General features: G+C 39.8%; 1 protein-coding gene across 1 annotated transcript in view; it reads right to left on the reverse strand.

Annotated features, from left to right (window-relative positions):
- The window catches only part of LOC142369705 (collectin-12-like), a 45215-nt gene that overhangs the window by 7444 nt on the left and 12155 nt on the right, over positions 1–25616 (reverse strand). Inside the window, exon 3 of the mRNA XM_075452040.1 lies at positions 2117–2239. Within this exon, the coding sequence (XP_075308155.1) occupies positions 2117–2239 (123 nt within the window). The remainder of the gene's footprint in view (positions 1–2116; positions 2240–25616) is intronic.

Consider the following 25616-nt stretch of genomic DNA (forward strand, 5'->3'; position numbering starts at 1 on the left):
TCAATCCTGTGGAAGACGGCGGGACCGGTTTCCAAACTGGAAGAAATGAGAACCAGGAAGTTCATCTCCACAAAGCCTGAGGAGGTTCTATGGAGGTGTGAGCTTTGGGGGTGACGGAAAAATACTGAGAGAAGGATGTGGGGTGAAGACAAAAGGACTACAGCAGGTTTAGATACTTTGCTGGGCAAACTGAGTCCTGTCAGCAGGAATTAGTCTGACAAAATGTATTGTATGTGTTTAAAAGTTTTTACAGTCTGTTGCCACAGACATTAGCGGCAGGCTAACTAGAAGAGGAAAAACCAATAGCCTCAGTTGGAGTTTGTCAGAGTGCTTGAGCAAGTGAAACAGATTTCACCAGAAACTTAAATTTCTCATTTCTTTTCTCATGTGTCTATGCATGAAATATCTTTTAACTTATCTAGACTGTTGCCCTATTTTTAAATTCATTTAAATGATTTTATTTTTTTCTCTTTATATTCTTTTATGTATTTTTAATGCTTCTTGCACTCCCTGCTGCAATGCTTTTATTTTATGTAAAGCACTTTGAACTGTTTGTACATGAAATGTGCTATATAAATAAATTTGATTTGATTTGATGTTAGTTCCTTCTGGTTTCTTTTCTAGGTATTTCTTCTAGTCTGTGTACATGATTGGTATAATTTGAGAAGTCCCTGAGACGAATGCTAAAATGAATTGCTTAAGCTGCATTTTCAACTTACCTAAACCCTCAGCTACCCATTTGAAAAAAATATTAATAAACTCTTAAATCTACTTGTGTATGACCTAAAATTAGCATTGAAAAGAGTTGGAGCTTTGAAAACGGTGTTCAAAAGTAATCCCAAAGTTAGTAGTTGAAGCTCTAAAGTTCTAAAGTTTGTGAAGGTAGAGAAGAATTCAAGCATGCGTAAGGATTTCTATGCGTGAAAGACACTGTTTACAAAAAGTTAAAGTTATTAGTGAACACACAGAAACCGAAGCAACGTCTTTACACTGTGTAAAGCAAAATCTGCAGAAACTGTCCAATCTTCTGAATGTGATTGGACAGCATAATTTGATGATGCTGTGGAGAATAATGGCCAACATTTAACATGCTACGTATGCTTGATGTGTGCAGTACCTCAACATTCACTCAAGTTAGTTATAGTACTCAAAGGGCCACACATGATCTTAGCATGATCTTAAGCTAGAAGCTGACGTCATACAGTTGTGAAAGTATCGTCAGAAAAAGCTTTGCTCTATTTCACAAGCTTGTGTGATACCATATAATTAATCGTGTTGGGGATTTAAGGATTTTGACCGCCTTTTAAGGTTTTTTGGAGACAAATTCCAATATTTTTTTCTTTTTTCATGCAGTGACAAATTTGAAAAAGAGTTAGCATGTTAAGTTTAAAAGTGTATCTTAATGCTGTACATATGCAAATAAAAATCATCTCTTGGCATATCAAACATTCTGTCTTTGAACTGCCAGTCATGACTAAATATTTTGATTTCCACTCCTAATTAGAATCTGGACATTTGGAGTCAACTTTTGCCAGCGTCTCTGGAGTCTCTGAAAATCACAGCCGACGACTTTACTAACATGTCACCGACAAAGAGCATGAAGACTAATTTTAGTCTAACCTACATATAGGTCATATTTCGCTCATATGTGCTTCAAAGCTAAACAGGAATTTCATTCTACATGTGCACAAACTAGAGTTTCGTAAGTTGTGAATACCCAGAAGAGATGTGTGTGAGTAAAACTGCTGAATTTTCAAGTAGGAGTGGCAGTTCTGTTGTCATATTTTACATTCCTGACCTATTGTGCTCAAAAAAGTACTGGAACAGAGCATTCATATCATACTTGACCACACCGAAGGCCACTTCAGGGATGAAGAGCTGGATGTCTCACAAATATTGGAGGTCTCAGACACTGACTGAGCAGCAGTGCTCTTGGCAGCACAAAGAGTAACTAAATTATATATTTGGATGCTTGCTGTTTCAACTCAATGCAAGCGAATCAATTCAACATTCTAGGAAACAAAGAGCATTCTTTTCTGATCTTTAACGTCAGGTCAGAGAAAAAGCAGAGACCAGAAAGCGGCCGAGAGCTCAAAGAAAAGTATCTTCATCTTACCTTTATAACCAAGTACAGCAACAGCAATGGTGAGCAGAGTACAAAGCACATAGAGCAGGGCTATGGAGGTCTTCAGTGCCCATTCATTCTTACACTTGGTGCACTGGGTACCCTCTTGGATCCCTGTGAGAAAACAATAAAAAAATGCCACATAATTTATTACATTTTGATGCCTGTTGTGGGCTTTATGAGAGCAGAAATGTTTAAAACAGACATGTTGGTGGAGTCTGGAGTTAGCTTGGGACTCCAGGAGTCCCACATCTGGACAAACAGCCCTGGAGTCTACATTAAAGAGACCAGCGTCCCTCAGGGCCCGGCTGGTGAAGGGGCAGGGGACACAAAAACAATCCCCCCCACTGACTTGTTTACTCTCGACGTACTTGTTCTCCTGAACTCACTTTTCACTCAGCACTCAGTCTGTGTACACAAAGATCTCTCACTTTAGGCTCTCCTGCTGCAGCGTCACAGCCACAGACTAACTCAGACCCTCAGCTTTTGGGGACACTTAAGGAATATACCTTTCAGAAGGTATCTTTCATGACCAATGAATGGTGAGATCCACACTGACGGGAACACAGCTGTGTTTAATTTCCAATCCAGAAAGTGTGTGTGTGTGTGTGTGTGTGTGTGTGTGAAAAGGTTGGAAGCGCTGTGTGTGTGTGTGTGTGTGTGTGTGTGTGGATGTAGGAGGGGGGTGTTCTGGTATTCAAGCACCTGGAATGAAACTTCCTTCACATTCTTAGATATAGTACAAAGGTATTACTATCATTCAATATGGTAACACAACCTGTAAAGTGCATAAACTCTTCAGCGCCAAAGACGTCACCACAAGAGTGTTTTATACGCTGAGGTAATGTTTAAATAGATTAAAACCTCAGTGCCGATTGGCTCTGTAGAGAGCCAGGGGGAGTTTAGATGGCTAAGTTAACAACATGCCTTGCTCTGAAGAGTGTGAAAGGATGGTTAATAATCACAGAGTTACACATCAAGTCCAGCTGGAAGGGAGGTGGAACGTGAAGTTTACGGTAAAAAGAGTGTGGGCAAGACCTGGAAGATACCAAAAGGGATTTTGAATATAATTCTTCCACAAATGATCACACCGTCTCACAGGCCAGATATCAGATCCACTTCATCTGGTGAGAATTAATCACAGTATGTTCCCAGAGGAGACAATTATTCTAAACCTGTATCCAAACTGTTGCAAGCTTGACGTCTTCATGAGAGTCAGACCCATTATTCAGGCCAGGCTTGATGTTGCAGATTGAAATTTGAGCGTATTTCAGATATATGTGTGTATGCATTGGCTAATAAGTGACAATGCAGTGCAGTCCAGGTTTGAAACCCTTTAGAAACAGCATTTACTCCACAAATGTTCACGTGTTGGACATAAATCACGTTCCTCTTATAATGCCTGTAAAAAATATAAATAACTCAAAATTGGATATTTCGTTTGTGTATTTCCACAACGTGTATTTCCACAACTACCAAACATTGATATTTGGTAGTTTGTCCCACAACCGCTCCCCAAATTAGAAAAAACAAGCTATATGAAAAATACATAGAAAATAGAAAGTGGTACAAATAAAGAGTTGATAGGAACTTAAATCAAAGGGACTTGGTCATCTGACTCCTCTGGCATTATATCCAGCACACAAATGGGCTCCTTATTTTATCAAAGTTCTTTAAGGAATCTCTGAGAAGAAACTTTTCCAGCTTTAGATTATAATAAACCTTTGTCCATCGACCACAACATAACAGAAAATCTAAAAGTATGGTGCATGGCGCGAAGGTCCACAGCACAGTGCGGTACTGCTGAGAGCTCTGCATTAGTTGGGTCTATCACTACACAGTAAGCCATTGAAATTTGGCGATTATTCTAAGCTACAACTTTTGGACATGACCAAAGTAAAGTCAGACAGGGACTAACAACATCTGTTGCAGATAAGCCCCACATCCTGTTTTCCTGATTCTGAAATCTGACAAAGTCGATATAACTCTTTTGTCACTCTTGATCTATCAAATAAATAAACAAAGTATTTTGTACTGTATTTTCATTTGTTTTTTTTTTCTCAGTTAAAGTGAATTATATGACTGCTGATGAGTATTTGCGATTAGCAGAAAACCAACAGAGCAAATAAGGCAGACATTAATTTTCTGAGGCATATCACATGTCGCTTAGACTATATGTGTGCAGCTATGAAAATACGTTCATAATGGATGGTGGCAGATTTGCAGGAAGAGAGGATGTAAGCAGGAACATGTTGGGATAATAAATCAACCAACGATAAAGTCCAAAAAAATTGATAAATAAAATATGGGAAGGCACTCATTTGAAAGACAAACTGTTCTCATATAAGTGGATTTATTTGTTGACAGTTTAAATGCTTAAATTGTTCTTGATAGTTTGATTATTGTAGTCATTTGCCTTTTTAATACAATCAACATTATCTTCTACTTCTTTTTACTCTTCTGTAACCCTTGGATGTCCTGCTCCAACATTTACTTGAGCATATTTTCCAGTGACTGTACTTTATCTGATTGAAAATCAGTAGAAATAAACCTCCCTAAACCACTTCTACCATTCACATTAGATATATGTAATGCTAAAACAAAGTATATGGTGATAGTTGTAACATGACGTGAGATCAGAAAACACTGATTCTGACTATAATTTCCCTAAAGAAATACATAAATGCAAAGAAACACTTGCTTTTTTCTCAGTGTGGACATTAAAGGGATACGCTGCTTTCTTATTGTAGTTTCACTATTTAATAGAAATTGTATGAATGATATTTTTGCCATTTTGTTAGCAGTAAATGAACCCTTGGATATTTCTTGCCAATATTTTTGCATATAAATGTGGGGGAAGGGGGGTTTTAAGTCTCCACCAAATCCTACAGAAACATCTGCATCTTTTAAAGTGCTCCAGCTCTGCGTAGGGGGTGAGTTGCTCAGCAGAAAGTGATTACCACAACTCGCCTCCTTTTTGACTGCAAGCAGAAACGAAGTGCACTCTGGGAATGTAGCCACGATGAATGATTGCATTTCTCAGCAATTCATAACCGCTGACAATTCTGAAGTGTCAGCTCATGCATGCTTTCACAATAAAACATATCAGTTCATCAGCTCGCAGTAATCAAAGTGCTGCTGCTCAAAGCCGCTGTTCCAATGCAAACAAGCTGACAGTGTTTACAAATCTGCAGCAGAGAAACAACACCGAACCACTGTGTCAGGGTGTGAACTGCTGCTTTTCACTGCATACCGTGATCATCTTCAGATGCTCCGTAGATAGGTGGAAAATTTAAATTTGGCTGTCAAGTATGGATGACAAGTGGTGTGACTGGCCACACATGGCTCACATCACAGCGAGAAAAAAGGGAGAGATTTGAGTTTCACAGCTCCTCCGTAAGCACTGAGAGAACGGACAGCAGATGGAGGTGCTAGGGTTGTTTCGACCTGTAAACACACCAGTGGGGCAGTTCATGACCTGCATGCTGTTCAGTTCCTGGATGAGCAGGAGATACTTCTGAGTGAGGCTTGTGGATAATATTTGTGCCTTTAAAAAATTGGTGTCACTTATCCATGTTTCCTGTTTCCTACAATGCTCCTTTAAGTGTATCTAGATACATGGATCATCAGGGAAGGTGACAATACCAGAGTTGTTTCAAATCTACGTTAGCCTCTCTCTACTGAATTTTCTTGTTAGTTGCATTTTGTACAGTTATAAACCAAAGCAGGATATTATATCTGCTTGCCGTGATAGCAATATTATAGTACCTGAGTTTCAATACTGAAAACCGACCATATGTGACTTTATACAGCTGAAATCTTCTTTCTTTGACCCGGTGGGATCTAAACCTCTCTCTAAAAGTGTTCTAAAACACAAGAATTGTTTGAAATTAGATGGACCTCTCTGAAAGACTTGACAGAGTGGTCAACATTCACTGTTGAGAAATAGGTCTTGAATGGCTGGTACAGATTGAACAATTAAAGGCGGGGTAGGGGATCTTTTTCTGGAACATTTTTTTACATATTGCTTGAAATACTCTTCACACCCCCATTGCAACCAATTAATTAAAAGTTTTGACACAAATATGAAAAGTTTTAGTGGCCTCTAGAACGTACAATCTAGGAAAAACAGTATCCAATCATTGTGAACGGACCGTTCACAATGATTGGATTCTGATGCGTCTATCAAACTGCAATCTGCTCCTCCCTCCCCCTCCCCCTACCCCTGTGCGAGTACCCTGCTCCGTGAACGAAGCTTGGCAGGAAGCTAAACAAGAGCCAGCTTGGCTAGCACCTAGCATTATTAAACGTATAGTTAGCATAAACTAAATACTAAATACTAAATACGGCAACGATCGATGCTTGCTGTCAGAACAGCGCTCGTGCACCTTCGTGCTTGTGCGCGTTCATGTACTCTAGAGGCGTTCCTTCGGGGGGAAAGTGAAGAAAAGGGTTGGGACTTTTTACCTGTGTATTTTCAAAATGCAGCTTCGCTGGACTCAAAATCCAGGATCTCCTACCCTACCTTTAAATAAAAACTATTTGAGAGCTCAAAGCTTTATCTTTTATTGTAATTTAAGCTGTTGATTTTATTTTCATCAGCTTTAATGAAGAAAAAAAATCACGTGTGATGAAAAATGTACTCTGAGATAATGGCGTATACATAAGTTATAACCAGTCCTAACTGGTAAATCATACAGTAGAAATAAGCAAACGTTTGCTCAGTCAGAGGCACAGAGGGGCTGCTTCTCCAGTGTTTGCTTAGAAACTTGCTTATCATTTAATTTTTCAAACCCCAAATCAATCTGGAGTATTCATTGTTTCTAAATGAACTAGTTCAGATAATTTTGTGAAAATGCCTACATATTTGTTTATAGCACAGAGAGTTTATTCATAAAGTGCATTTTAGGCAACTGCTGTTGTCCAAATGACAACAGACAAGAAGGACAAACAAAAAACATAAGAATGACAAATAAATAATACAGATAATAACTCACCTAAGGAATTTAAAAGCCAAGGGGGGAAAAAGGTGTTAATAGACGTGAAAACAGACAGTGTTTTCCCTTAAGCAGGGACAGTTTTTGTTCCATAACTTAGAGGCTACGACCGCAAAGGCACGATTTCCTCTGTATGCCTATGAAGTGAACTGAAGTTTCAAAATCTGATCAAACTGTTGTTTTAACTGCATGTCAAAGCAAAGCAACCAAAGTTTGAACTTGGATGCCTACGTGTCTTTTAATGTGATAATTACCAGAACTTCTTAGAAAGAACGTAGGCTTTGTTGATTATATTGTCACCTTCACATCCTCTAAGTCAAACTGGATGAACAGGAGACAATTATTCTAACCCTGTATCCAACAGGAAATGATAAAGTCTGTGTTTCAAAGTGATGACAGACCTGAAAAAGATAATCATGAGTTTGGATTGTAAATTAAATAAAATCAGACTGACACACCAACAGGAGGGAAGTGATCCCCCTCCACCTTCGTAAAATCTCTGTTTGCATGACGACCAGATGAAAATGAGAGCTTTCACACAAAGTCAAAAACATCACTTGTCATACTAACAAAGCCCACACGCACGAGTCAAAACACATGGATATGATATCCTGAGATTAGCAGCTACATGTACAGTTATGTGTGCAAGGTTCAGGGTAGTTGATGAAGGTCAAAAGGCTTATGGAGTGACAAACTGCCAATGAATACTCACAGTAAGAAGAAGAAAACTAACAGGAAACCATAAATAGATTTGAGTCTGTTTCCTTTAGTTTGGCTGCTCATCATTAAAGTGGACACTGATTCATCATCTTTCCCTTCTGCAGAGGCAGGCTCTGATCACAATGACCACAACCACAAAAACAACCATCATCCAGGATGCTCAGACCGCAGCCTGACAACAACACTTTTACTGCTTAAAGCAAAACTAAAATCGGTGCCCTGAACACAAGGGGCCTTTCCAAAACAAGAACAGCACATAGCAGTGGGTTTTTTGATGTTAATGAATTCCCTATTTCATCATGTGCTTCAGCTCAACAAAGTTCCCCATTGTTTCTGAACAGTCTCTACACTGGAAGGATGTCCCGACAGTGTCCACCCTGGTGCTAATGAACTATGTGCGAGCCTTTGTCTTTCATCAGCCTCATTTCCTGAAACAAAGGATTACACACATCATCTTTTTCATCTCAACATGGCCCCCTGAAATGCCACAATGATGTCCATGGGGCCATAGTGAGATGTGGGCCTCATTTGTTCAAACTAAACACCGTGTTTATTTACTGTAAATAGCAGCCAGGACACTATAGTAACGGATGAGAACACAAAATTATGTGCTGAGGTCACACAAACTGAGATTTGGATCTCAGCCTTTTCGAACACAAACTTCCAGGAACCAGAGTGCAGATCTAATCCAAGAGGGCAATCAGTGAACTATACCTGGCACCAAAGAGGAAGAGGAAGAGGAGTTCAACACAAACTGCATGGACGAAGAACTCAAAGCCCTGACGGAAGCTGAGGTAGCAACATCAGAGGGACATTATATTCCAAGATGAGGGCCTCTGTGCATGATTATACAGCAGTGCTAGCTGAAATTTTTGTATTTTATTTGATTTACATATTACTCAGAATGTTCAAACAACCAGCTTCTCAGTTAAGAAGAGGTACATTAATGAGAAAACAAGTGCTCAGTTTAGGGAGGCTATAGCTATGTTACCAACAATGAGCGCAGAGTCGGTTGAAGGAACGCTGGATCATTTTAACTTGAAAATTTTTAATGTAATGGAAGCTGTTGCACCGATAAGAATCAAGAGCACCTTGATCAAACAGAAAACCCCATGCAGAAACACCACTACGGTCAAAAACCTGAAAAGAGAATGCAGGAAAGCTGAACGTAAATGGAGGAAAACAAAGCTTCAGATTCACTATGAGCTGTACAAAGAAAGCCTGCGTAGTTATAACAATGAGCTGTGCAAGGCCAGACAGCTGCATTTATCTGAAATGATTAATAAGAATGTCAACAATTCTCGAATTCTGTTTTTGCTATGGTGGAAAAACTCACAAATCCTCCTAAACAGTCAAACCCAGACCTCCTCTCCACTGAGAAATGCAACGAATTTGCCAACTTTTTTAGCCAAAAAATCAAAACAATTAGACAAAACATTAACGCCACACAGACAGACAAGAAAACTAATCTGTGTCTAAAACCTAGAAATAACTCTGACGTTATGTCACAATTTAATATTGTTAATTTAAAAATCCTAGAGGAAACAGTTCGGCAGCTGAAATCAACAACTTGTTCTCTGGACATAATACCATCCGACTTTTTAAAAACTGTTTTTACCTCAGTAGAAAGTGATCTCCTACGAATAGTTAACAGCTCACTGGCATCAGGCATTTTTCCCAAGTCACTAAAGACAGCTGCCATTAAGCCACTCCTAAAGAAGAGAACTCTAGATGCCTCTATGATGAACAACTACAGACCTGTCTCTAACCTCTCTTTTATATCTAAGATTATTGAGAAAGTTGTATTTAACCAGCTCAACGACTTTCTGAATGAAAGTGGAAGTCTTGATAACTTTCAGTCAGGCTTCAGACGTCATCACAGCACTGAAACAGCTCTGGTCAAAGTGTTAAACGACATTAGGTTGAATACTGATTCTGGTAAGGTTTCAGTCCTGGTTCTGTTGGACCTCAGCGCTGCGTTTGATACTGTAGATCACAGAATCCTGTTGCACAGGCTGGAAAACTGGGTTGGACTTTCTGGAGCGGTCCTTAACTGGTTCAGGTCCTACTTAGAAGGCCGGAGTTATTTTGTTACTATTGGTAGCTATGAATCTGAGCGAGTGGCCATGACTTGTGGAGTCCCCCAGGGGTCAATTCTTGGACCTCTTCTGTTTAACTTGTATATGCTCCCTTTGGGTCAGATATTGCAGAATTTTAACATCAATTATCACAGTTATGCAGACGATACACAACTTTATGTGTCTCTGTCACCGGACGACTGCAGCCCAGCAGACATACTGTGTCAGTGTCTGGAGGAAGTAAACACCTGGATATGAGAGAATTTTCTACAATTAAATGAAGACAAAACTGAGATCATTCTGTTTGGTAGCAAAGAGAAGAGGTTCAGCGTTGGTAAATATCTTGAGACTCGGGACCTTACAATCACTGACCAAGTTCGTAACCTCGGAGTGTTGATAGACTCAGATCTGACTTTCAGCAGCCACATCAAAGCTGTCACCAAGGCAGCTTTTTACCATCTCAGAAACATTAACAGAATTAAAGGTTTCCTCTCCCAAAAAGACCAGGAGAAACTCATCCATGCATTCATCTCCAGTAGACTCGATTACTGTAATGCTCTTTTAACTGGACTTCCCAAAAAGAGCATTAAACATCTGCAGCTCATCCAGAACGCTGCTGCTAGAGTTTTAACCCGGACTAAGAGATCTGAACACATCACACCAGTTTTAAAATCTTTACACTGGCTTCCAGTAAGTCACAGAATAGATTTTAAAAGCCTGCTGATGGTTTACAAATCCCAGAACGGTTTAGGCCCAAAATACATCTGTGATATGTTCAGAGAATATAAACCCAGCAGAGCTCTTAGATCCAAGGACTCAGGTCAGCTGGTCCAGTCCAGAGTCCAGACTAAACATGGAGAAGCAGCATTTAGCTGTTGTGGTGCAAACAAGTGGAACAAACTGCCAGTGGAGATTAAACTTTCACCAAATGTAGACATTTTTAAATCCAGGTTAAAAACATTTCTGTTCTCATGTGTCTATGCATGAAATATCTTTTAACTTATCTAGACTGTTGCCTGTTTTTAAATTAATTTAAATGATTTTATTTGTTTCTCTTTATATTCTTTTATGTATTTTTAATGCTTCTTGCACTCCCTGCTGCAATGCTTTTATTTTATGTAAAGCACTTTGAACTGTTTGTACATGAAATGTGCTATACAAATAAATTTGATTTGATTTGATAAACAGAGATTCTTAAATTGAGAGTTATCTTGTTGCATTACAGTGTGTGTCTGTGTGTGTGTCTGTCCATGGTTGTATGCACGTGTTCACAGACGAGAGACATTGTGCGCCATAGAAGGACGACAGAATTGAGAGGCCTTCCCATTTTTGTGAGAGAGGATGCATCAGAGTTCTTTATAAAGTGCATGGTAAGTCAGTCCAGAGCAATTCGGTGTGATTAATAGATTTGCAGTGCCTCTTTCATATCTCCCCAGAAGCTGGATACATATTGGCTGGTAGTCTTGCCCTAAATGTGACTGTAAACAACTAAATTAGCTTATGTGTTGACCGCATATCTAATGGGGTGTCTGTATCACTAAAAAAAGTGCTCTGTCTGTTTTTTCCCACAGAACAGACCCTGAGGAAGAGGTGGTTGGAGGAGTGGCAGTGGCCATCCTTACTGTCTATGATGATGATGATGGCACCGCATCCCCACCAGTGACTGAAATCAATGTCGTCTTGGAAGGGGCAGTTATAAAACACGACCTACCTGACCTCGCTGCTGCCTTCGCCTACCTGTTTGGCCTAATGTATGCAGTGGACATAAGCTATCCAGAGAAAATGAGGTTCACCTTTGAGGCCATCCAGACTATCTTTTCATGCAGACATCATTGTTCCAGCAGCCCATTGATGTTGGAAAAATAAAAAAAAATTGTATTCAATTCATTTGTTGTGTGTTGAATGATGGGGAGTGGTGAGGGGGATTGGTAGAACTAAAAAACCTGAGTTGGTAGAACTCCTGGAATCTATATGTAAAACTCATAAAACTGTGTTGGTAGAACTCAGAGCTTAAAGGTGAAACTCAAAAAACTGAGTTGGTAGAACTCCGAGCTTAAAGGTGAAACTCAAAAAACTGTGTTGGTAGAACTCAATATTAACATGTGAAACTCAAAAGTCTTTGTTTGTAGAACTCAAAATTTCAATGCCAATTTTTGAGTTGTCTTTTCAAAGACAACTCAAAAAACCAAATGCATCACGTTGCCTAGAAAATCTGTGTTCTGTCAACCACTATTTTTTTTCAGTGCAGCAATGGACGAAGAACTCAAAGCCCTGACGGAAGCTGAGGTAGCAACACCAGAGGGACATTATATTCCAAGATGAGGGCCTCTGTGCATGATTATACAGCAGTGCTAGCTGAAATTTACTGAAAGAACGAAACAAACACAGAAATCCACCTCGGCTTATTTGCTGTCAGGTTTTTTGACAACATTTTTCAGACACCTCTTATGTAATGTTGGTGTGTGAGGCATTTTTTTTTTTTGCTTTTGTTGCAATTAGCAGCAAATCGTAATTACTGTGGTCAGTGTTGGGCATTAATATGAGCGTTCATTTCTTCCCTGAATTTTGAACTGAACGGGGCCAAATTGGGAACTTGCTGTGTTACAGCACACTGAGAGCACACTGCCATAAAAATGTTTAAATAAAAATAGTGGCAGTTTTAATTAAAAAATATATTCACAATGTATATAACAACAACAAAACAATAATCAACGAAACTGTGCACAGTTATGTGCAAATGGACAGTGTATGTATAAGTAGTAAATGATTGAGGTGAACATGAGTGCAGTGCAGGTATTTATTTCTACAGATGAATACTTATTCACCATTTGAGTCTGGTGTGCTCCCTGTCAGACAGAGGTGAACTGATGTCTGAGGGTATCTGGCAGGAAGGATTTCCTGTGGCAGTCCTTATGATAGCGGATTTGAATGAGCCTCCTGGAGCTCCACTGTCTGTCCTGAACGTGATGGAGAAGGTGGTCAGGATTGTCAAAGACGGAGTCCTCCTCACCATCATGGCCTCAAATGTCTCCAGATTGTGGATTTTTAACTCATGAAAGTGAAATGAACTCAGCTCTTTCTCGTGGCATTGAACAATCTTCTTGTTCATAGCGAATGTGTTATGCTGAATTGGCTGCACGCTCTGTAAGTCACAGACCTTGCAATGATTTCTCCCCCTGTTACATTCCCATGCTAGACAGCACAACAGAAACTGACAGGAAGTGGCACACTAAAACAAAAGGAGGTTTCAGACGTCAGCTCTAAAGGAGTGAAAACAACAGTGAGGCCAGCCAGCAGAATCTGAAGGATGTAATAGACTACTAAAGCCCCTGTAATGTAAGTTTAACTTTTGTTTTGGCCTTGATGCAACCAAGAAAAAAGTTCAGTTACTCTGTCCTCATCTGTGACTAAATATGATTTTATCTGCTCTTGTTCTCCCACACTAAATGTTGTCATATAGCTGCTGGTCTGTTTTCTAAGTTTCTTATTACATTTAGCTGTTGCTGGTAGGTAACCTTATGTCAGCCATGCACTAAAAACGTTTTTTTATTTTTTTATTTCTATCATAACTTGATTTAGAGTATCTTCATTGTTAATAATAAAATAGATAAATGCAGACATGTGCGCGTATCTTCTACGATGGCCGTGGGCCCATGCTTCAGTACCTCAAAGCACTATATAACACTATGTACCATAAAAGGATAATTCAGAGAAGGTCATAAAAAGTGATGAATGAACTTGAACCCGTTCACTTTGGGACTGTGCACTTGGTTAAGAATTTCATATTGTGAACTGGAATCCATGTGAACTGAACTTTGATCTCGTCCTTGTGAAGTGTGAGCTTGCACAGCAAGGTCTGTTGTACAGTCCCTTGTGAATGCTCTGGAAACCTAAATCACAAAGCATTTCAGCTGGCTACATGATAGAAAAATCTGACTAATCTGACATTTTATACTGTACTGTAATAAACCCAAACATCAAAGAAAGAATGCAGATCTGATATTGTAGGAACAAGTTTCTATTACCCGCCATCTAGCCATTATCTCACGATTTATGTATTTTGTGTTTTTCTGTTTGGTTTCAGTTTTGCCATTTCCCTGACCTTTTTCCTCAGTTCCCTCCTGCCTGGTCATCAGCTCCACTCCCTTCACCTGTGTTCAGTTATCCTCAGCTGCTGTCATTCACTAATCACTCTCCCTACGGTATTTAAACTCCCAGTTTTCTCTACTCTTAGTCAGATCCTTGTCGTTGTTCCCATAGTTTAAACAATCAGTTTTGTTCCTACTAATGTACAGTCTGGTTGTTTTTTTCTTAGGTGTTTTTGGTTTTTCAAGTTTAGTTTTATGGTATTCCAGTATGGCTGCCGTTTTAATTTCAATTCCAAATAAACTGAATTATTCTGCTATATTCCGATATATTCTGCACAGTCAAATTGAACTCTATGGCTTTGGAAAATGTTTCTTGATAGAACAATATAACAAAGACATCTTCCTGTGGTCTTGTGAAGTTCATTCATTGATACACTGCTACACTAGTAAAAACTTTCCTTAAGAGAACACAGATATGTCAGTACACTGTTCAAATAAAAAAAGAAAACATTACAATCCACAAGTACTGCAGACCATTTGCTGTACAAACAGATTCAGCAAACTTTTAGAAGTACTTTGACTTAAGATTCAGCTGAGAGCGCTCTAGTATCCACTTGGCCTAATGCCCTGGTAAAAGAAGCTCATGTCGCTAATGTTATCTTTGCTCTGTCGCAATAAAATAGAGAAAAGTAAAGGAGTTCTAAGAGGAAAACCATGACTCAAATACATAAAATATTCATTCAAATTATTTTTTCTGGAAAAGTCATGGACTCTGGTTTGATTCCAGTGTGAGACTGTTTTTTTTATGTTTCTTCACCTTGGAAACTTTAGTTATTGTCACATAATGATTTTTTTTGTTGTTTTTTTTGGTTTGGTTATGCTTTGTTTCTTTCATATATTTACTCCCTCCTTGATTGGTCAGCTTGAGGCACAACAACTATTTGATAAGTTTTAAGGAAAGGTTTCCTACAAAGAGTCACAACAAGATCTCATTCTCAACTCCTCACATACTGCTGCTTGGTCAAAAGCCCCATATGCCACTTTTCAATACACGGGGTACACCTTTAGCATCAATTTCAAACGCACAGGGAGTTGCTGTGCATCTGCATGTTGCCAGCTGTCCTTTCCGCAGCAGTAAGTGATGCATTGGCTACATCAAGAGTAAACGTGTCAGAAGGTAGGAGGGGAGCAGGAGAATAGACACCCGACTGACACTCATATTTGAGCCCAAGCTTGACACTGCTGTTTTCCACTTCCTTTTGTTTTGACTTTACTTTACTTCCAGTCTGTATTTTGACTTCCTCCATTCTACTACTTTGGCCTACTACTCTGTTAGACATTAAAAGTGCTTGGTTAAGATTAGGGGAACACCATGATTAGGTTATGAAATACACACAAAAAAAAAAAACATTTCATTGCAAAAGGCTTTGTCAACATGTTCCACATTGTCATTGGTGATGCTGCCTGCACGACTGTTATGGTATCAGCTGTGGGGGTACCCTCTGCACTCAAAACTGACATAGTGGGGCCCTGACCTTGCGTTCATATGTAATTAGGCTGGAGAGACATTGGGCTCTTTACTATGTATAAATGACTGAGAAAAGTAAAATAGTAAAACTTTACTCTGTGAACAAGCAGCTGGAATTGCAATTGATCCTATAAAATCTGAGCTATAAGATATATAACATCAAAAAGACATATTTAATGTTCCTGACAGATCTAGTTCAGTGATGAATCAGCCCAAATGACGTAATACACAGATTTTAGTCATTGCACGCCAAAACTGCACGTTTGTTTCCTGTTGTTTTTGTATTTTTTAAAATAGCTGTAATCTTTCAACCCATCTGTCCTTCATTACTCAAACAGAAATAAGATGTTTTACAAGATCCACCGATACACTGTAATCTTGGCCAAGTTGTTTTACAGTCAGAGGGGAGATGACGGCCCAATGAATGAGTCATACGCAGCTCAGTTTTCTCAGCGGGACGGTGAGGCAGCCTGCGCTGAATCATGCGTGGAGCTGTGTGTGTGTGTGTCTGCGTGTGTGTGTGAGCAAGTGGGCCATGACTTTCACTGTTTCTGGTCTTTCAGGTGCAGCTTTGACTTTAAAGTATAATCCCTCATTTGGCCATTCTCAGCCTGTTTTTTTTTGGTGCATTCAAGCAAAATGTTTGTATTGTCTCAAATGATCGCTCAATGCACCAACTTGTTCGGTTGATGTTTTTGCTGTGCATCCGGTTTGTATCATCTTTGTAACTTTTAGTAGGAAAGACAAGAGTAAAGATATTACTGCAAAGAAAATGTGATCTCATGTCTTTGCAAAAAAAGTCTGGAATCGTAAAACAAAAACATCACCCCTATCAGCTCTTGTAATGGGGCTTTTGGGAAGACTTTGAACCCAAGCTGAACACCATCTTCAGTTAATGCAAATGCCTCTCACAGTGGAGGTCCTGGCTGCAAAGATACTCCCTCTAATAACAGTTTAACAGCATGAAGAATATACATTACGTCCCTCATCATGCTCACTGTGCTTACTTCGAGATTGTACCTGCCAATGACGCAATCAGAGGAAGTGAATTGGGGCCAAAGAGTCTGAGTTCTTGGGATGGCTCTGGGGCCTTGCAGAAAACCAACCCCATCTCAGCTTCATGTGTGGCCCAACTCAGGCTTCGTCTCTTGTATTACAAGTGATGGAAGCCATACGCCTCCATCACATGAGTCAGGCATAATCCTTGTCAGTAAATGAGGGAAAAAGAGGACGAGTGAAGACAATCAGGGCAAGTTCAGTCACAAAAGGATGAGTTGGGAGTAAAGATGAAATGAGAGAAGTTCTTAAAAAGAAAGGGGTGAGAGTAAAATATTTCTGAGGTGGAGAGAAAGCTGTGATAGATGAACTGTAAAAGCCAGCCTGCCGTCACATTTACCCAGCAGGAGCCAAGAATCTCTCAGGAACTGTGGAACTGTGACACAGGCCAGATCATCCATGTCAAAAATAGGCGAGTAGGAAAAGTGGTGCCTCTCTGACAGGAGATCTCTCACTCTGCCTTGTATCACATCCAAAAAAAAGGCTTTGTCAAATTATGAGGCAACCGATTACAGCATCCAGCAGCCCTGACAGGCTCCAAGTGTCTTTCAGGTCACTTTTTTTTTCCACAGTTTTCCTCTTAGTTAATTTCTCAGCTTTGCTTTGATCTACTGGCAGGTTTCCATGGGTAAACAGTCATGTAAAAGAAAGCGAATCCTCTTTGAATTCCAAGGTTTTCCATATCAGGACATACAACGTATGAATTGGTCCTGACCAAGTCTTAAAATTGTTGAACAACAACAAATGATATATTACACTGTGTCATTATATATTGAACAAAAACAAAATGCAGAAGTAGCATCTAAAAAAACTAAGTACACTCTTACTGCTTCCATAAGAATTAACAAGGTAAGAAGCAGCCAGGTGCTGCTAATCATATGCACATAAACTGATCATTAGCTCGTGAGCACCTCTATAAAAGCAGAAGTTTTGTCAATTAGCTGGTCTGGAACATTCAGGTGTGTGTTAACTCAATGTCAATGGAGAGGGACATCAGCAATGATCTTAGAAAAACAACTGTTGCTGCCCATCAATCTGGTAAGGCTTATGAGGCCATTTCCAAACAATTTGGAGTCATCATTCTACAGTAAGAAAGATTATTCACAAGTGAAAAACATTCAACACAGCTGTCAGTCTTCCCAGGAGTGGACGTCCCAGCAAGTTCACCCTAAACTCAGACTGTGCAAAGCTCAGAAAAACTGCAAAATACCCAAAAGCTACATCTCAGACTCTATAGGCCTCAGTTAGCATGTTAAATATTGCATGTATGCATGGGTTCTCTCCAGGTACTCCGGTTTCCTCCCACTGCCCAAAAACATGCATATAGGTTAATTGGTGACTCTAAATTGTCCCTTGGAGTGAGTGTGACGGTTATTTGTCTCATTTGTCTCTGTGTGGCCCTGTGATGAACTGGTGGAATAGGGTGTGCCCAGCCTCTCGCCCAATGACAGCTGGGATAGATGGATGGATGGAAGTTCGGCTTGTTTGGAAGAGTTGCAGGAGAAAGCCTCTTCTCTCTAAAGAGAACATAACATGGCTTAGGTTTGTAAAGTTGCATCTGAACAAACCCCAAGACCTCTGGAACAATGTCCTTTCGGTAGATGAGACTGAAGTGGAGATGTTTGGTCATCTGTCTGACAGCTAAAGGTTGGCTGAAAAATCAGGGTGGTCCTAAACATGTCCTAAAGTGATGCAACATTGTAAAAAAGAGTGAAAAATATCTGCTCCTTTACCTGCTATTTCTGTTCACCAGCTAGTCCCTTAAATGTGTTTGACCATCATTTGGCGATGGGTAGTGTAAAATATGCAACAGTACAATAGATGTTGGATTGAATGAGCAGATTTCAGGCTCATGAATCTAAAACGATGTCCAAAAGATGCCAAACTGCTGCTAAATATTAACCTGAACAGTAAGTGGCAGGAGTCTGGCATATCACATTGATTGCATTGTAATCCAAAAATAACTTCAGTGAAATTTTTACAGTTAAAATTTAAATAGCCTACCAAGAAAAAAACAAGCAGGCCAAAGTGTGCTCTTCACTCCTCATCAGAACCATAATGAGGCCTGATAGTAAAGGTAGAGAAATAAACAAGTCCAAAATGGTTCTCAGCTGCGGTCAGACAGGCTGCCACAGCATCCACAGTCTCCTGCCTCAGCCCCCACCCACGAGGTCCCGCTCGACTCTGCTCAGACTCAGTGCTTGCTGCAGTTACACAAACAGGTCGTCTTTCCAGAAAATTTCAACAACAAAGAAGTGGGAAGGTGGAATGGTCTTACTCAGCTCGAGGATTTGGGGCCCACAGAGTGACTTGGGTTTTAGTTACAAAGCAAAACATCAGAGCTTTGGTACTGCAAGTTGCAGCTCTATAGCAAGTGTGCGTGTTTCACTTTACGAATGACCATGTTAATGACCATCACATTAGCATCTTAAACTGATAGCCTCCCAAGCTCATTGTTGAAATAAATCAAACATCTTTAGTGATAAGAATAGTGAGTTTTAGCTTATTCCAGGAAAGAGGGAAAAGAAAAACACACAAAATGTTTCAGCCAGTCACAAAAAAAGAGGCTACTTTTCTCCTGTCAGCTGGAAGAAACATTGACAAGGTGAAGCACTTACTAATACCTCCATCCTGTACTGGAATCTGTATCATATTCCTGTTCAAGTAAAAATTCAACACACACAAACGCACACTAAAAAAACTAAGAATCTGTCATTTTCTCTCAGTCAGCATTTTCAGTTTTGGGAAGTTCCTGCCTACTTTTCACCTGCAAAGACGTGAAATTGAAGTTCTCCCTCTCCAACCTCATCTGATTGATGTTATCCGTCCCTGACCAAACTTCCTGCTGGACGCTTCAAGTGCCAGTCAAAATGTGAAACCTATTACAAAGACCCCCAGTGCTGACGGAGTGCTGGCGAGCACTTCAAAGAAAAACAAACAGCCTAATGTCACCAGTCGGAGAAAACCAGAAATAAAATAAATAACATGACATTCTCCCTCTGATGAGCAGCTGGGATAATAAACCACAAAAGCGTATTTGTGGCATGCCCTTTTCTGACTGGTGGCTTTAGTTTGTACTCTTGAACATTGCAAGGGATGTAAAAGAACCCGACAAAGCCTGTGTTTTTACAAACCCCTTGTGTTTTCACATTATTTATGTAATTTCTTTTCTTTTTCTCTTTGCTTTGGTATTTTTGACTATCATTGTGGCTTAGCATTTGAGAGTTTGCACATAGAATCCAACCTGTTCCTAAAACAGTTTAATCTACTTGTTAGAACCAAATATAGGGACACATGTTGTTGCACATGCTATTCCACTGATTTAAAGGGTGCAATAACACGCTCCCTGCATGAATGTTAATGATGTGGCTTCCCCAGCTTTACAACTATTTTATGAGACAGAAAATATCCATCCATTCATCCATTTCTTATACCCGCTTAATCCAACTCGGGGTCACGGGGGGCTGGAGCCTATCCCAGCTGTCATTGGGTGAGAGGCGGGGTAAATCCTGGACAAGTCGCCAGTCCATCACAGGGCAGACAGAAAATTTCATACACATGATACTTTATGTTGAAAAAAACTGAATGTAAAATTTGTTTGGTGACAGGAAAGCTGCACAGCTCATCTTAAATTAAACCTGCAACCACTACAGCTGCACTATTAGGAACTATTACTATTACTATTAGGATGTAGTTCATCTAATGGCCAATAGATGCTCGAACGAAGATAGTTCCATCAAAGGCAAAGTGATTTATCTGAAATACAACTTTTGTGATGGGACAAGCAGAATAAGTGAGGCTGATTGAGCAAAACAGCTGTATAACCCTGCAATTAGTAACAATAAGGATGATATTTAAGTCTCTGCAAATGTTTGAAAAGTTTGGGAGCCCCTGGCATAGAGTATATACATGTCATATACAATATTACCTCAAACCGAAAATGTTTTAAGTCTGTTTCTGAGGGTGATCAACAAAATGTATTAAATCCACTTGATATCTGCATGAATAAATGATCCATAAAGATTTTTTTTTAAAACAGGGACTTGTCATGCTGCATGTCCTAAAACATGATGTGATATGTAGATGTACTGAACTGAACTTCCTGTTCTGCAGAGGTGCTGCCAGATCAAACCTTGAAGGAGTGAAAGAGCCATGTGGATATCTGGGAAACATGACAGGGAATTGGTTTGGAAAATCTCTATGGAACAGTTCTTTTACAGACCGTGCCCCCATCAGCCAAACTCATCACCGCATTGGCCACATCCACCACAGACTCTGCCATCTGGATGGAGGACTGGTCTTCACCCAAACCCAGTGAAAGAACATGTTTCCTCGCCAACCGACCAGTGTGGACTGACATTTTCTATCAGACCCGATGGTCTCTGCTCTCTACCTCTGGTGTCGTTTGTGGGTAACAACTGTATAACATTATGGTCACGATGGAATAAACCACCCTGTGATTTTAGGGTTTCGTGTAATAGGAGGCTCCATCATTTAAAAGTGGCTTTGGGAGAACACGGAGGGCTATAAAATATGACTGTGGTCTGTGTGTTGTCAGGTGGTTGGAGCCTTAGTTGAGCTTAGTTTTAAATGCACATAAACCATGTGAGACTTGACCTTTATGCAAATTTGGAAAATAGTAGTAGCTGATATGACAATGGAGAGAAAAACGGCAAATGGCAACTAAAAGATTACAGTCTAATGTGTGAACTGCTTACATCAATGACTGCATGCAGACTGATAATTTACTAAATGAATAGACTTTAACTTTAAATGATGAGAAAACTCCACAATCAACAAGTAGAATACAAAGAGGAGCAGGCCTATAGACTGATGAGATGCTCTGTAAGATTTGAAATCAATGGAAAAACCATCTGTTAATACCGCATCTTGGGTTTAAGAATCTCTTCTGGGTGGCCCAACACATCTGCGGATGGATGGATGCGTGTGTGTGGCATGTCAGTGTGAAAGACAACAAGCCATCCTGCTCAGGAAAAAGAGCCCATTCACAAAGACACGCTCCAGGCGAGAGGGTGGCGCGCTCCTCTACCTCTGAGCAGTAAAGATAAAGCTTCATGAGACAGGAAGTAGTGTCAGACATCTGGTTTGTAAATCATGCGAAGGCAATACCACTAACTGAAAGCAGTAATCAACACCAGACAATGGCCTAAATTACTCTTCACAACTGTTTGTTTAGAATAATAAAGAAGTGCTGCAGAGAAAAATTCTAAGTGAAAGATGGAAGATCTGAATCTGGGATTTTTCAGACATCATCTGAGACCAAACTCATCATTTAACTAATTCAAGTAGTAAGATTTGGTTGCCAAATATTACCTCTGATTAAAATACCGATGACCTTTTCTTATAGCTCCAGGGATATGTGCTGTGCAGACAGGCAGGCAAATGTTTCGAAAAAGTGATATTTATTGTGTAAATTGAGCAAGATGGTATTAGGTGTAGAGGTGGGTGGTGTGAGCCAAGCATTCACCGAGGAACATTGCACTGTAACATGATGATCAATGTTAATCACTTCACCTGTCAGTGGGATCAATGTCATAGTTAATCGGTGCGCAGCATCCCACACAACACGTTGCATTTTATATTCAGTGGCCATCAGCGACAACATCAGTAACTTTGGCACCAGTGATAAACATATAGATGATTTAACATCTATATATTTAGCACATTATAAGAACAAAAATGGAACATTATAGCTGTTTTACTATTTTAGCTTCAGAAATGAGATTTTATCTTCAGAAAATAATAACATGGAAATTCTATGCAGCAAAATGTTTTTAACATAAAAAGAGCCTCTGAAAAGACGTGAATCAAATTACTCGTAATAAGAAAGGCAACACTTATTTCATGTGGCAAAATACTCCAGTGTCTGTAGAAATTGTAATAGAAGCAGAAGAAGTTAGATAACATTATGACAAACTGACAAAGTCGGCAAAATTGCTGATTTATGGTGCACAAGAGAGAAATGGATTCTGATGTTTAATTGGGGGATTTGTTAAGTATTATAATTCACCAGATTAAATTGTGCACAACGATGATGCAATCCCTCTTTAGTCCTGTTCTGCCTGATATATGCCTCACCAGTATCGGGTAAAAGAATTTCTGCAGCTTTTTTCATTCAATAACCAGTTACCAGATCATTTTATACAAGTTAAATTCAGAGTTTATTCTTTAAAACACAAAGTTTACTGTTGTTTTTAGCAAACCATGCTAAATGTTTTTCTGATATGCATATGTAAAATATGCAATGTAGACGTCTGAAACCAATCAAAGGTTTTCCACTATATTCCAGTGACCCCTAATATCTTACCCAGTACTTTAGCAGAGTCTCTGAAGTCCTGCTAATGTTCACAGATATGTGACTTTAGATATGAGGTACCACATTAGCAGTCATTTCTGTAAAGGCCTTATTGTTAACTGTGCTTCCATATATGGAAAGTTAGAAGCACTGAACATACGGAGTCATGGAATACAGTCTATTGTAAACACAAAGTTTGGAGATGGTTTACCTCAAACTGTACACAGTGGTATCAGGTATGTGATCTGTGCAATAACAGAAATGTACTGTAGAATGTGGCATGTTTAATACATCCATAATGTCTTAATTAAACCTGCATGCTTGATAAGCAGTGTGGAAAGGTGCCAGAAAAATGAATTTATTGAATTCCATCTGTATGCGGCCTCAGGCACACATGGAAAATGTGATAGCCATTATACAGCTGACAGGGTTTTGGAGCCGAACGTTGTACCTCTCCGCTTCAACTCCCTTTTGCAAACCAGGAAGCTGTGGGTTGATCTTGGCAACCCTTCAAGTCACTTTCCCCCCACGTTCATTAACATTTTGGATAGTGAATAGCAGATTTAAGGATTTTTATTGCTGATACTAAAAGAGGAAAAATTAGAAGCCCCAAAATCATTGTAAAAGTGTGCCTGTGTGTTCTGCTGCCGGAGGTGTTGGAGAAATCTTAGTGTTGGTGGACACAAGAGACGCACACACATAAAATTGTCAGTTTATTTAACAAAAGTGAGATGTGTGTTATTCAAGAGCTGAACTCACACATGCATACGCTGGAAAAACACACACACACACTGGAGTGAAGACAAAAATAAGATCCAATGTACAGGCATGATTCTTGAAGAACAAAGAACAGCAACTTGCCAGATTGTAGCTGTTTTAACAGGAGGCGTTAAAGGAACACAGGTGTCTTGGAAAGCCTTTTCATTGCTCTGCTATTCTTTTATTTAATTACTAAATCAAGGACTCAAACCTCCTGTTTTGAAAAGCACTCAAAAGAGACCCTGCTGAACTCCAGAAACCCTCCCCTGACATCTGCGTGTGGGTCACGTCAAGGACACCGGGGTTATTATGGAGGGCGAGAGCCGTAGAAGGGACACGGGTGGATTTGCTGCTTTTTCTCACTCTTAAAGGTGAGTTAGAAAAGTCACTGACACTCAGTGGGTCACAAGCCAGATTGGAAATAGCAGCTAATTACCAGCACGTGTGTTCATCTGGCAAAAACAGCACTGATCGATGTCTACTCTGCACGTACGGCGTCTGGAGTCATGTTACTGCTGTTTTATTCAACCTAACGAAGGCATAGCAAGAAGTGAAAGAGGGGGCGTGTGGACAAAGGCTAACAGAACCTCTCTGAACAGACAGTGATGTTAAAACCATGTGCATTTTTTATCTGCTATGACGCATCATGAAATATAAGATAAAACAAAGACGCAGCCAGAATCCTATATCAGTCAAAAATGAGGCAACATTTCTGTCCCAAAGGTCCAGCAACTGGTCTCCTCAGATTTTTACAGACTGTTAAAAGAAAGCTACACAGTGATAAACATGGCCCTGTCCCAATGTTTTTTGAGACATTTTGCCATCAAATTCAAGATGAGCTCATAATTTTGATGGTATTGTACTGTTGCATGCGGATTCCACAAGGGGGCACATCTAATGACTCAGACCGGAGGAAGCTGCTGTCTGATTTACAGGATGTAAAACGAAAGACTCTGGTAAATGGTATTATGGCGTCAATAGAAAAGGTTAGCATTTTATTGATTTAAGGTCACAACGGAAAAAGCGATAAGGCAATTGCGGACTTGGCCGACGAGCTTGTCTTCAAAACTTTCTGCCATGTTTACTGTGACCGACGCCATGACCCCACATCCAGTCAGGTTTGGCCCTACACTCCTCCTACCGATCACCTACATATTGCAGCTTGCGTTAATAAACAACGCATATGTGTAGTTAACAGCAAGTATATTTCAAACCAGCGAGGACAGAGCCTCAGGGCTAACTTAGGACTTGCTGATGGGATTGTTATCCCCAGCTGATCTGAGAGCGACCGGGGATCCACCAGGACAGACTGGGGGCAGCTGCCGGTGAAAAGGAGGCCTGGGCTTCTCTGCATTCCCTGTTGTCACCACTTCAACTTTTTATGCAGTTGAAGTAGATAGTGTAGATGAACATGTTTTACAAGTAAAATCTTAAAATTAAAGTAAGTACAGCTGGAACATGTAAACATATACCAGCAGAGTATAAAGTATCTTAAAGTTGATTTAAAGCTACTTCAGCTTCTCAATCCAGCCCGTGTGTAAATAGAGACTTTCTGTATCTGTCTGGATATAACATTACTGAAAACTAATCAACTAATTACTGAAAAATTTTGTTCATGTTCGTTTCGTGCATAGCCACAATGTCTCCATTTGGCTGCCTGTGTTCACATTCTCACGGATCAGTGAATTCCAGGCTGAAAGGGTTGGTTTTATATCAGAGAGATAACACACTGTGTAAATGTCCAAGAGTGAAGACAAAGAAACGGCATGATTTGTTAACTAGATATATGTTTTCTATGTCACAAAGGTGTGTAGTTTGTGTCTAGGATAAACACGTCCAGATGGATTTTATACAGTCACAACTCCCTCCTCTTTATCTTCTACCCCCATCACATAATCAAACCCTTATCTCCCCACAAAGGGCTCCTCTCACGCTCTGCCAAACTCATC

Source organism: Odontesthes bonariensis, chromosome 20 (assembly GCF_027942865.1).
Source record: "Odontesthes bonariensis isolate fOdoBon6 chromosome 20, fOdoBon6.hap1, whole genome shotgun sequence".
NCBI lineage: Eukaryota > Metazoa > Chordata > Actinopteri > Atheriniformes > Atherinopsidae > Odontesthes > Odontesthes bonariensis.